At 42.6% G+C, this 14282-nt stretch overlaps 1 protein-coding gene across 1 annotated transcript in view; it reads left to right on the top strand.

Moving 5' to 3' along the window:
• The window catches only part of LOC133423312 (adhesion G protein-coupled receptor E1-like), a 29999-nt gene that overhangs the window by 13789 nt on the left and 1928 nt on the right, over positions 1-14282 (top strand). Inside the window, exons 7-16 of the mRNA XM_061713829.1 lie at positions 4198-4308; positions 6433-6586; positions 6723-6842; positions 6921-7114; positions 7374-7529; positions 8632-8826; positions 9520-9737; positions 10409-10567; positions 11342-11510; positions 11702-11770. Of these exons, the coding sequence (XP_061569813.1) occupies positions 4198-4308; positions 6433-6586; positions 6723-6842; positions 6921-7114; positions 7374-7529; positions 8632-8826; positions 9520-9737; positions 10409-10567; positions 11342-11510; positions 11702-11770 (1545 nt within the window). The remainder of the gene's footprint in view (positions 1-4197; positions 4309-6432; positions 6587-6722; positions 6843-6920; positions 7115-7373; positions 7530-8631; positions 8827-9519; positions 9738-10408; positions 10568-11341; positions 11511-11701; positions 11771-14282) is intronic.

Raw genomic sequence — 14282 nt, 5'->3', positions numbered from 1 at the left:
GTGTAACGCGGAACCATAAATCAGCCTTTAGTCACCTCGTCTTCACACAGGAAGATTTAATTGAAATCTAAACAGGTACACACCACAGTTCTTTGCTCAGATTCCCCATCATTTCATATGTTACAAGAAATCACAACACTGAATTTTCACAAATGGCAACTTTATTGTTAAAAAAATAAGAACATAGCCTAAGTTGTATATAAATAACATGTATGCACTATTGCTGGCTCAAGGAAGGACCGTGCGTCTTCTGAAAGTGTCGTTGAACAGCTGCAGTTGCATTGCTTGGAAGATCTGAAACCATGAACAGAAGAATAATTTACAGTATTACGGTACCGGGGCTCCTCACCGGTCCGGTCCGGGGAGGGGCCTCCTGTGCTCCGGAGCTAAGCTAAATACTTAGCCCATGCAAAGATCATACTTGTAGACAAATATAAATAACATAAAAAAAATAACGTCACTTACTGCTGACTCGTGTGCAGTTGCCGGGTCCGTGCTGTTGGAACTAATCCTTTTATGAGGGTAAATGTCGATGCAAAACCTAATTTTAACTGTCCCTCGGTGTGGAAACCGGTGGAAGCAGCCACCGCTTCTGAACAATGGTGGAGCTCCAGCCGGTGGAGAGAGTTGTGGGCGTGGTTTCAGCAGTGGAGGAGACCGAGGCGTGGTTTGCATTTTGCTTACGTAATGAAAATGCACAAATCTGAACGGCTCGTAGAAGTCGCATGACACTGGAAGATTCAGCCGGGCGGGGAATACAGACCCTGCAGAAATTCATGGGATTTCATCTTTCCTGTGTTGGCAGGGTGAGGGGAGACCACTTTATATATGTTAAAACAAGAATAAACGTGTTTTTCATAATGGGTCCCCTTTAAAACGAATCTATAAAATAGAATAAACACAATACAGGCATTGTCATTCATTTCAAATATTTTCAACTCTTACAATTGTGTATTTCTGCCATTGCCACACTGTATTACTGATTTCCTAACAACAAAACAACGTGATTTAGTTTGGAAATGCATGAGGTTTAAGTTTGTAGAATACAATAAAAGATTTTATGCTAGAAAACTTGTATAGTAGAAGTTACCGTTATGTTCATCTTTCTTTGCAGGTAGATGACCAGGGCCCTGAATGCCAACTACACACCTTCCTCCAGAGATGAAATGGCAAATCATCCTGCCTGGTACAAGGTGGAAAAGGCAAATGTGATATCTGAATTAAATAATGTCAGCAAAGTTGCCATAACCAGTGATGGCTGGACAAGAATGTTGTGCTGTTTTTTTTTTTATGATTTTGTTTTTTGGTTGCAAATGGCTAATATGCACTGAATACATTTAAGACGCATTTTACCCTCATTGCTGCTTAGACAGGATATATGTGCAGAATGTGCACCACGGGATGCACTTTAATTTTTATTTATTCACAGTTTATTTCTCAGGGATGTTTAATATGATTGTAAGCAGCTGTTATTTACTGAATGCACTTTATTTCTTGATGTTTGCTGTTTTGCAGTGAATGCAATGCAGTTTAGTATTTTAGCACTAATGCTGCTCAGACAGGATTTTATTTTTGTTTACCATTTTCCTGAAAGGTAAAGAAATAAAGTTAATTTTGTTAAATAAACATTTGACCTTCTATTTTTTTACTATTTTGGAAACGAAATAAGGAATCTTTAGGAACCGGAATCGATAAGCAGAACTGGAATCGGAATCGGATTCATAAAAATCCTAACGATACCCATCCCTAGCAGGAGGAGAGACTGGGCTCCAGAACCGGAGAAACGCTTTCTGGAATCCTGCAGCACCTGCGGCAGACAGGATATAGGACTCTGGAGTTGCCTAAATACTCAATAAAAACTCTTGCTTTTGCTAGGTCACATCAATTCAAACCCCAAACTTTAAGTGAAATGTTAGTTTTATTTTAAAAAGACAACTTTAGGGATCCAGTTCTTTGCTGCAAATTGTGTTTTAAAGGTATTGTGACATGAAAAACACATAGGTGTCTTGACATCAATTACACCCAAAAAACAACGAACTTTTAACATTCAGTGTATTGTGTGCTTTCTGGGATTTTCCGCATTACTGTGCAAAAACGGCGCATCTGGTTTGGTGGCGGGCCGTGACGTCAAGGCCCGCTAAATCACCGCCCCCTCCACCCAGCTCCTGCCCCCTCTCCTCTCCAGCAACCCATAAAGGCTGATTTATGGTTCCGCGTTACGCCGACGCAGAGCCTACGCGCAGGGTTACGCGGCGACGCGCACCGTACGTTGAACCCTACGGCGTAGGACCTGCGTCGATTTAACGCGGAACCATAAATCAGGCTTAACACGGAGCTGTTAGAGCCTCTTTTGTTCTAATCACTGGAGGAAAACTGCTAAGAAGACCTGCGGCCACTGACTGGACTTAAGATAAGGAGAACTGCTGCTTGCATGCCTTTATTTTTATGATTGTTTGCTGTGGACTGCTGCTTTTCCGTGCATGCTTCGCCTGTCGCTCCCGGCTCTCTCCGACGCCGCTGTGAGCGTATGGCTGGAGGAGGAGGAGGTTTGGAGGAGGAGCGGAGCAATGATTGACAGGAAAGGGGGAAATGGAAGCGTTTTGCACGGGGCAAAAAAACACTGTAATAAAAAGCCAGGAAAGGAGTACTAGAGTGAAGTTTTTCTTGTTACACTCTTTTAGACACATTTGAGGGATGTTGGCCAAGACTTTTAATAGTGTTAAAAGCATGTTAAAAATGATGTCACAATACCTTTAATGTCTGTCTGTTCAGACACAGTTATGGGTTATTTTAAGGATCTGGCTTTCATCTCAAGTAGTCGTCCCATATGGCCTGAGAGATGTCCAACCTGTCAGCAGCTGCCGCTGAAAGCATCATGTTGGTCGGAACCGGAGTGTCACTGGGTCCAGTTCAGGGCAGAGATCCAGAAGGTTCCCATTGGTAACTTAAAGCCGCTGATGATCCAGTCTTCATTCTGAACCAGCAGATCAGTGTTGTCCCTGAAGACTCGCTCCCTCCTGATCCTGGTATCAGCAATAATAATAATACATAGAAAATTTCACGAAATTTTGATATGGGCATGCCCTACTGCCAATTCGTCCCCTCTTGTTTTCGGGGTTGTATTGGTTCTGTCTGTGGTAGTTTTTGTTTTGTTTGCTGTCAGTAAATGGTCAATTGAGTGATGTTAATGAAACAAAACCCCTGTAAAGGGTCATGTCATCACCACGTTGTGATGTAAGCACCAGGCATCTTTCACTGGCAGAACATAGCCAGTGAAAGATTTGTAGCTCGGATGAAGCAGTGAAGGTAGGAGGCAGGAGCCTTTTGGGTTATTGTGGTAAGCCAGAAGCTGAGGTCTGAACTTGATGCATGCTGCAACTGGAAGCAAGTGCAGAGAGGGGAGAGGAGATTTCCATTCTTCCCTCACTCATAAACAAAACCCCAAGATACTTAAACTTCTTCACTTAAGGCAGTACTTTGTGCCATACTCAGGGAGGGTATTGCATACTTTTACAATTGAGAACCAAGGTCTTTGATTGGTTGCAAATTATCATTCCTGCTGCTTCACATTTGGAGAGAGCTAAAGATTGCAACCTGATGAAGGCAACACCACCACATTATTCACAAAAAGCAGAGATGTGATCTTGATGTCACCAAACCAATTCAGTCCCTCTGTTCACCTGAGTGTCCAGAACGTATAGATGGATCCAATTATACAATTATGAAATTTATAATCAAACTACGATGTAGGGTACCACATGCACTCATGGACACCCTTATGTTTGAACACAGAATTTGTTATGGACAAGCTATGAATGGCACAGAAGTGCAACAAGAGAACAATACTCAGGTTGGATTGGAGAAGTTATTCCTCCCACTTACAACTCTTCCAGGTTATACTGTCGCTATCCACTGAGGTCTCTCAGCCTCACATCAGAGTATTCTTCAGGAGCGCTTTCTAACCACCCTTGCCAAGGACTCCAGGAAGGCTGTATCCTCTGAACCGCTATTTAGTTCATAAACTAAATTAACATCCACAGCCTCTTCCCTGACCTGAAGGCAGTGAAGCTGGCCCCTAGCTGGGTGGGGCTCCATGGTGGGTTACCCCAGTAACCCACACGCGAACAAGAGACACTGTGTTACTGATATTTCTATCCATATGAGTCACTCCTTATTCTGTCTGTCTGTGTTTCCCAGTCGTTGGTAGGCCTAGTGGACATTCTGTCGATAATGAGAAACAGCTGTCTGGCTCTGTCCAACTCAGCCTCTTCTGGGGAAGGGAATGCTGATGGAGAGGTGTTACTTGAGGTAAAGATACAAACCTCAAACACGCACAGCCTGACTCCAAATCCAAATGTGTGGTAACTCAATCGTAAGTTCACAGCATAAACCTTTGATTTTCTTGTTGTTTTTTTTTGTTTTACCGTATTTTATTTTGTTGCAAGGTGAATCTATATGACAGAAGTCCATCAATAAATGCTTTATAAGTACATACTGATACTCATTACTGTATATACTTTTTACATGTTGGCGCTCATGAAAAGGTTTTCCCAATGTGTGCAAAAATGGCACCACAACACATGACACAGAATGTTAAGTAATTCATGTATCTGAGCTGGGTGTCTTACAAAGTAGTCCAAGTTTACTTTAGCTAGATTAAAAGGTTATCTGTGAACCTAAAACTTCCACAAACAGATGTTTTTTTACAGTTATATCTGAGAAAACAAATTTTAGCTGAGTATGTTTGATACGTTTGAAAAAAATAAAAATAAAATAGCTGCAGCTCGGGCAGTCCTGGGGGCAAAAACTCGGGCCTGGGAGGAGTTCAGTGACGCCATGGAGGAGGACTATTGGTCAACCGTGAAGAAATTCGTAAGTTCCTCAGTAGCAAGGCACGGGGGGTGGATGAGATTCGCCCTGAGTACCTCAAGTCTCTGGATGTCGTAGGGCTGTCTTGGTTGACACGCCTCTGCGACATTGCATGGAGGAAGGGGATAGTGCCGCTGGGGTGGGAAACTGGGGTGGTGGTCCCTTTTTTCAAAAAGGGGGACCGGACAATGTGTTCCAACTACAGGGGGATCACACTTTTCAGCCTCCCCGGGAAAGTCTACGCCAGGGTACTAGAGAGGAGAATCTGGCTGTTAGTCGAACCTTGGATTCCAGAGTTTTCGTCCAAGTCGTCCTGGTCGTCCTGATTGTGCTGATCGTGGAACACTGGACCAGCTCTATCCCCTCCGCAGGGTGCTTGAGGGTTCATCGGCATTTTGCCAAACCAGTCCATATGTGCTTTGTGGATCTGGAGAAGTCATTCGATCGTTGCATTCTTGGGGAGGTTCTCAATGAATATGGGGTCCGGGGCCCTCTGCTAAGGGCTGTTCGGTCTCTGTATGACCAGAGCAGGAGCTTGGTTCTCATTGCCGGCAGTAAGTCAGACTTGTACCCAGTGCATGTTGGACTTTGGCAGGGGTGCCCTTTGTCACCGGTTATGTTCATAATTTTTATGGATCGGATTTCTAGTTATAGCCAGGGGGCGGAGGGGATTCAGTTTGGGAATCGCACAATTTTGTCTGTGCTTTTTGCCAACAATGTTGTCCTGTTGCCTTCATTGAGCCAGGACCTTCAGCATGTGCTGGGGTGGTTTGCAGCCTAGTGTGAAACAGCTGGGATGGGATTCAGCACCTCCAAATCCAAGGCCAATGGCTCTCCACTGGAAAAGGGTGGCGTGCCCTCTCTGGGTAGGGGGTGGGGTCCTGCAAATGTGGAGGACTTTAAGTATCTCGGGGTCTAATTCACAAGTGAGGGAAATATGGAGCTTGACATTCATAGAAGTTTTGAAGAGCAGCGTCCGGTGTTATGCTGTTGGTGTACCGGACTGTCCTGGTCAAGAACGAGCTGAGTCGCAAGGCGAAGGTCTCGATTTACTGGTCAATATATGCTCCAACCCTCACCGATGGTCATGAACTATGGGTAATGTCTGAATACAAGTGGCCTAGATGAGTTTCCTCTGCAGGGTGGCTGAACGCTCCCTTAGAGATAGGGTGAGAAGCTCAGTCACTCGGGATGAGCTTGGAGTTGAACCGCTGCTCTTTCACATCGAGAGGAGACAGTCTGAGGTGACTTGGGCATCTGTATCAGATGCCTCCTGGACACCTCCCTCGAGAGGTGTTCCAGGCATGTCCCACCAGGAGAAGACCCAGGACATGCTGGAGAGACTATGACTCTGACTAGCCTGGGAATGCCCTGGAGTCCCCCCGAAAGAGCTGGAGGAAATGTCTGGGATGAGGGCAGTGTCTGGGAAGTGTGTGGGGTGAGGGCATCTCTGCTCAGACTGCTGCCCCCACAACCCGATTACAGATAAGCGGATAAAGATGGATGGATGGACAGTTTCAAAAAACAAAATTATTACAACTTTATATCCTGCATCTCGCATAGAAACTTCTCAAAGCAACTGTGTCGATCCTGTCTCCTGGACCTCTGGTCAGCATGGAAAGTGTGAGCAGTCTGCTGTGTGCCATGGTGGACTCTATTTTACTGATTGGTCCTCAACTCAAAGCCAACGCAACCAAGATGGAGACCACAGAGACAGGTACAATGTTTTTATCCATGAACACTGTTGTGATTTACACATTGAAAATGTCATCACCTTTTTCTCTTCCTCAATGAAGAAAATAATGATAAAAAACTTAAAGGACTGGCATTACTGTACATATTTACTTAAACAGGGGTACAAATTGCTGTTGAAAGAGGAAAGAACCGACCAACTGGACCAATCCATCTGACCAATGACTATGCTACTCTCAGTACTGACTGGGATACGGTGCTTGGGATGGGACCATACCCTGGTAAAGTCCTCTTTAGTTTTAATAAATAAATAAGGCTGTGCATCTATTAAATAGTCTAACTCTGAGTCTCATCTGCAGGTTTTGCTATGGCTGCATTGTTGAGCTACAAGAACCTTGAGGAATCTGTGAACAGATCTTTTGAGAGGCTGAAAGAACATGGGAGGGGTGGTGTGTCCTTCCAGGTCTTCTCCAAAGTTGTGTCTGTTGTGGCATCAAACCCATCCCCTTGGAACCTGCAGAACTCTTTCAATATCACCTTCAGGTATTTGCAGGTAATCCCTCCTGTGCCACAGTCGTCACAGTCATGGATCCTGCACAAAATTATATCAAAGTTTATTTCAGCCGTAAACTACAAAGCCATCTCCTTGCTCCCGCTAAGTCTAATTTCTGTTATTAATTATACAGCCTTTACAAGACAAGTTCTTACAAGACTGTTTGCTTCGAGAAATTAGACCTGTCTTTGTGACAACAAAAAGTTATAAATCCTTGTACGTTATGAATCTTTGTCTTTGACTTTGAGTTGTCTTTCAGAAAGTAGAATCCCCTGAGGTGAGGTACATCTGTGTACACTGGAATAAAAGAGGGGTTTGGTCCACCGATGGTTGCAATCAGCAACAGTCTAATGTCACCCATATCGTGTGTTCATGCAACCATCTGAGCAGCTTTGCTGTGCTGATGGCACTTGAGGTAAGCAGTATTGGAATAAGTGGGTATAGATGATGGATGGATGGCTAATGTATGGACCTGTTGCTGCTAACACTGGCTACTTGTGTGTAGGGATGGGAATCGAGAACCGGTTCCCAGTAGTTAGTTTCGTTAACCCGTCTGCCTAACGATTCCATTTATAGGTTCTGTCAATGTCTGACTTGATTTACGCGATGACATCATGTACACGCTTCGTATTTTGGCTCAGAATGTTTCCAACATGGCGTGTAGGCAGAAATGCTCCAAACTTTGCTTATATTTCACGAAAAAAGGACAATACTAGGCCATCCTTCCACGCGCTACGTCCGGCCGGAGAAGCCCCACCCTGTCTGGTGAAAAGAAGCGGCCTGCTCACTCCTCAGGTTAAGAAGGAGACCTAAGTTCAGTGCAGGGCCCTCCCGGGGTTGGTAGAGGATTGCAGATTTTTTTTTTTCCCCATTTTGTCACCCAATGCTCCTACCTAAGTTAGTCCTGGGCATTGCTCTCCCTCTGCCAACCCCGGGAGGCCCTGCACTGAGCTCAAGGCTCCTTCTTAGTTGAGGAGTGAGCACGCCACTTCTTTTCACCAGACAGGGTGGGGCTTCTCTGGCCGGACCTAGCGTGTGGAAGGACCACAATATTCCGGCCAGATCCTCCCCACCCCATATGGTGCCCCGGCTGTCCAGAGGGGGCAGTGTATAGGACTGCTGCATGTTTTTGTGAGGGTAGCTCACATAAGCTAAGCTATGCAAAGTTCACACAGAAGGGAAAGGGAAATGAACACGCCCTCAGCACTCACAGTTTCCCTGGCGAGAATTGAACCAGGACCTTCTAGCTGTGAGGCGGTTGCACTACCAGCTGCGCCACCATGCCCCCTATTGTTTTTTTTCCTAACCAGCACTTGTTTAGTCCTTAGTTGCCCTATCATTGTTAAAACGTTTAAGTCATTTTGAACTACCCTAAAACATCTGGTGTTTATGTCACTGACCTTTTCTAGGAGCTTGTCGTAACAACATATTTTTACAGAACCTCTTGGTTACATTACATTTTTTCTTTGTAATTTCTGAGATACACCACCATAAGAACTCAACATCTCCTTTTCCAGCACACCTTTGGACTTCTGGTAGTGACCAAGATTGGACTGATCATCTCCTTGGTGTTTCTGGCACTAAGCATTCTGACGTTTAAGTTTTGCCGTTCCATACAAGGAACCCGCACCACCATCCACCTGCACCTTTGCATCTGCCTCTTCATGGCTGACCTCGTCTTCCTGACTGGCATTTCTCAAATTAACCCTGAGGTAAGCAAAGGAAAAACAAACTCTGACTGAAAGTAGGTGCTATGGATTAGCTTGACTGCTGGACTCTCAACTGATCTTAAATAGGAATACTTGTTTTAGTGTGACAGGTCAGAATGTTGTGTGTGTGTGTGAGTGTGTATGTGGGTTGTGTGTTGTTTTTTTTCAGAAAGAAAAAGACAGAATTGGCACTTAATGAGAAGTTTGTTTGTATCACTTCCACATCTGTAATTGTCATACTAATGCACTTAGCAAAGCAACAAGCAGTCTGTATTAACCCAGTGTTGGCTAAACCATCAAGTCAACATGTTAAACAGTATATCCCGCTGTAAAGCTCTGCTGACAGTTTTCGCGGATATTTCAGTGGGGTTTGGCTGAAAGAGCTGGGAGCAAATCTAACTAACTTTGACATGCAATGAACGTGTTCCCATCAGCTTCTCATGCAACATGGCTGCGCCCTAAGGGAAGAATTGTTTTATACAATCTATGGTCATTACCTCCATCCCTCCTTGTTGATCTGCAAACTCCTGCCTCCAGTCTCCTGCACTTCCTGATTGGTGACAGGAAGTTGGCCTAATGAAAGAGCTTTCTTGTGTTACCTCCTATTAATAAAGTATTTCCTTCATCATACAATAGTTGTGACAAACTCCATCTTCCTTGACCTGCTACATCTCCACATGTCTTTTTATTTTATAGGGTGGCTGCAGGTTTGTTGCAGCGTTGCTCCATTTCTTCTTTTTGGGCGTGTTTGCCTGGATGCTGTTAGAAGGGGTGCAGCTCTACCGCATGGTTGTCCTGGTGTTCAATGCCACAATTCGGCCCCTCTACCTTTATCTCACTGGTTATGGAACACCTCTCGCTATCATCATTGTATCAGCCATCATCCGACCAAAGGGATACGGCACTGACCAGCAGTAAGTGTGTAAATAAAAGGAACATTTAGTGGAAATTGCTTTGTTTGTTGTATGTATGTATCTTTGTTTGTGCTTGCATCTTTGGTTATGTTATGGTAACTATAAAAGTGGATTGCACATACTGTTAACAATCTATGTGAGTAAAGGTGCGGGTATACTTCTGCGTCACACACACGCAGAGCACACGGCGCACCCGTGACGTCGTCACGAATCCTTCGGACTTCTCCGTCTCTCCATTTGGTCGCGGTGCAGTACCCCCCCGCGGCCACTAGTTAGCGATCTTTTTCTGAATGGTTTATCCGACTTTTTCCGGTCACAGTAAATCAAAGAAATAAGGACAACTATTGTGCAAAAAACAAAAACAAAAAAAATCACATATAAACGAAGAAAAAAGCCCTGGAAGTTCACTACTGATTCAAACCGGAAACCGGAAATGCTTCGCTTTCAAACGAACCAATCACAGCCCTCTCGGTCTGCGTGTGGACGGCGTCTCCTCGACGCGTAGTTACAATTTTCGGGAGGTGCACGTCACTGACGGCGCATGTGACGGCGTGTCCTCTGCGTGTCCAAAAACCACACGCCGTAGACACGGCGTCGTTTTGACGCAGAAGTATAATTCAGCCTTAAGAAACTTTCTGTATAAACATGTGTTCCCTTCTTCCTCAACGTAGCTGTTGGCTGTCGCTGAAAGACGGTCTCATCTGGAGCTTCTTCGGACCTGTGTGCGTCATCATCGTCCTGAATGTCTGTCTCTTCATCGTCACTGGCTGGAAACTCGCCCAGAAGTTCACCAGCGTTAACACAGACCTCTCCAAACTGCAGAAAACTAAGTCAGTGTGCATGCTAATGAATGTATAAATGCCTGGGTTGTTGCTCTTATAATGTTCCTAAATTCACCTGAATTCTTGACAGCACAGACAAGCACCAAAATAAAAAGTATATAGATTTGGTACAGTAGGTATGTGATAGAAAAATGTTTGAATCAAATGTAATTTTCCAAAGCAAAGCAAAAAACATCAGTAGTGGAGGCACATTTGCAGCCATGTTAAGTTAGTGGGGTGAAACAGGAATTAAAATAAAATAAAAGAAGAGATACATTTACTTGAATGATTGTTCTTTTCGTGTTTCAAGATACAATGCCATTTCTGGAAATTATTTTTATACTGTATGTTAAGCACTAGATTCTAGTCGTGTAGCAAAGTATGACTGCTTTGTCCATGGTAAAATCTACCTCAATCCAGAAATTATTCTCTTTTGCTGGGTCACATGTTCAGTTAATTGGTCGTGGATCATTTAATCAGTTTTATTGTTAAAAACACATCTTGAAGCATCGTCATGTAAGACTGACACATGTTATGTAATTGTCTCACGAGAAGATTGTACATGCTTTCTGAAGGAATGTATTTCAACAACAATGTTAAATTTGGCTTTTAAGTGTTTCTCTGAAGTATCAGTACCTAGTGTCATGATCGCGCACAACAGAAATTAATGAATAAACTTTAACCCCATCTCTCTTTAGGGGTTTTCCAAGACACGAAAGAAGCATCTAGGCCATTTTATACTTTTTCTTCAACTTTTTTCTTCTTCCTCCTTTTTACTTGCAGAGCTTTCGCAGTCACAGCCATAGGCCAGATGTCCATACTGCATCTGATGCGGGTGTTTGGATCCCACTTGTTCCAAGAGGACACAACAGTGGTGGTGTATATTTTTACTGTCCTCAACAGCCTGCAGGGTATCCTGGTCTTCATCATTCTCTGCCTGCTGTCTAAACAGGTAGGGACTGGGGCTGTTTCTGTGTTGAAATGGATGAGGCTAAGCTAAGCATTAATTTAATAGCCTAAAAGAAAGAAAGAAATTCAAATGTAAAAAGAAACACTATTAATGACTAACAAAGCAGATTACACCGGCATCTCAATTTTCAATTTCAGCAAATTATTTTGCTCACCCTCTGCTGCCCTCTGCAGGTGAGAGATGAGTATGTCCACTTCCTCTCCTGTATCTGCACACCACAGAAGTCCAGCAGTGAGTCACGTGTAAGTTTTGTTTCCTGTCAATGCTACTAGTCCAAATGTAGAAAGAAATTGAACACATGAACAAAGTTGTCAATCGTCCTTCTTCAAAACGGTATGGGATTTTACAGTACGTTAAGGTGACGGTGTTAGTATTGTATACAGCGGTATTTCACATTGACAGATTTCTTTTGGTACTAGGGGCCATGAAATGACCAACAAAACCGACACGTATCAGTATCAATTCATCAAATGAAATTACATGCTTTATGTAAAGTAATACAACTTATTTTTGGTTTATACTTACGGTAAGTGTCAGCTAAATGTAATTATTTATATTCAGTCACTAAAGTATCTATCTATCTACATGTATCTATCTATCTCATATTTCAGCTATAGAAGAGGCCTTATGTGAAGATGTATATAGTATGTTTGTCATACTGCCTCTATTATTCATCTCTCCTTGCATCTATCTATTACACTCCATCTTTCTCTCTTGTTCGTTTCTTCCATCTTTTTTTTTTTTCTTTAGTCAAATTCGGGTTGTGCTTTGGCCTGACTTCACCAAACAAAAAACAATCTACAAGTGAACAAAGCATTGCAAAGCAACGTAGTGATGTCTTGTAGATCTGCATCTTCTGTAGACAACAAGACCACGCCGTTCCATGGAGAATGAAAGCGACTTACAACAACAATAACAATGCTTTTTGAATTAAACATCGTAGACCGGCTACCGAGAGATTTATAATGATTAATCTTACCTGCATGGATTTAAACTGTGCATATTCTTTTTAATCTGGGGTTGCACCGGCAGCACTGCATGATATTAAAGTAATTCATTCATTATGGTTTCTGTGAGCTTGGGAATCTCACGGTGTCACCAGTGTGGCTTTACACCACCCCGGTATACCGAAATACGATGTACCTTTTCACCCCTACATATGGTCACAATCGAACAGGTTCTGCACACAACCACAAATCCATGCATGCACATATGGGTAAGTAATCATCAAAAGCTCATTATTCTATATCAAATTTAAACACAAATTAACACAAAACTATAAGCCACCAGCTCAGTGCTTTTCTCTCTCCCACTCATCAAAAAGTTCAATGCAACAGTTACAACAGGACTCAACAACATATTATTTTGTCTGTAAATTATTTCAATGCCAGATTACTATAGTAGAGTGGTGGAAATATTTAGCTGCTAATGTTACAAAAAGTAAATAGAAATAAACAATCTGTTTGGATTTACAGTAGGTCTATAAAATGGTGAGAAATAATGAAAAATGTTGATCCCCAAAGTTCAAGAAGACACCCTCAATCCACAATGTCTCATTTTGTACAAACCAACAGTCCATGATCCCAAAATATTCCATTTAATGTCATAGACTACAGAAACCATAAAATATTTATATTTACAATGCTGCAATCGGAGAATTTTGATTTTTTATTTCAAAAATAAAAGACTCACGGTTTTGTCACTTCCTGTTTTATTTTGAAGCCTGTGTCTTTGTGTTTGAGTTATGCCTTGACTTTCCTGTTTCCTGTGCCCTGACCGTCCACCTGTGTCTCGCTAACCCTTGTGTGTATATCTGGTCTTGTCTTTCCCTTGCTCCCTGCTGGTCCGTACTGTTTTGTCCTCCATGTGCCATGTCACGTTTTTGTACTTTTGATTCTTGTTAAGGGCTCTGGTTTTTGTATCCTGCTTAGCAGCATTTTGGTTTTGTTTTAGTTAAATAAATCACATTTTTTGGAACTCCTGCCTTCTGATTTCCTGCATCTGGGTCCCACTCCAACCCAATCCTAACAAACTTAAAACGATTAGTCGATTATCGAAATAGTTGGCGATTAATTCAAAAGACAATTAGTCATCGATTACTTGATTAATTGTTGCAGCTCTATTTTATCTTAATAACAAAATCATATTAAATTAAACTTAAAAGAGAAACTTCTTTTTCTACTAAAGATTACCTATATGCTCTTCTGAGCTACAACCAGGCTGAGATGATCCTGATATATGAGGAACGAGTGTACTACTGAACTACTGAACTGTCCTCCCTCTGAAGCACCTGCATTATATCCAGCTTTGCAACCAACACGCACACCGAAGCACATATCCCGTATAGATTTGTGAAAATAAACGTCAGACATCAAAAGCATCTACCTGCAAGGATAAAGTTACAATCACATCATTTACATTAAAACCAGATAAACACACTGATAAACTATTACTTTGTTAGTTCTTTTTTTCGGAAAAATAATTTCAGTTTTTAATTACCAGACATGTTTCGACGATTCCTTTCACCTTCATCAGAGTGTCACTAGATGGTGTGTGTGACCCGTCATTTATCAGGTGATGCTGAAAGCGAGGGTCACACACACTATACAAAGAAAATTTCAAACGTCCACCACTTACAGCTCATCGTCTACAAGACAGACTTAGCATGTTTAATATTAAAGTTCATGAATAGTTTTATTGAAACTAGGTCATGCAACAGGTCTTGAATCTAATGTAAACATGGGCGAATCTACA

The sequence above is a fragment of the Cololabis saira genome, chromosome 1 (assembly GCF_033807715.1).
Source record: "Cololabis saira isolate AMF1-May2022 chromosome 1, fColSai1.1, whole genome shotgun sequence".
Taxonomy (NCBI): domain Eukaryota; kingdom Metazoa; phylum Chordata; class Actinopteri; order Beloniformes; family Belonidae; genus Cololabis; species Cololabis saira.
The sequence above is the reverse complement of the archived record's forward strand: the minus strand, read 5'-3'. Positions and strand labels throughout refer to the sequence as shown.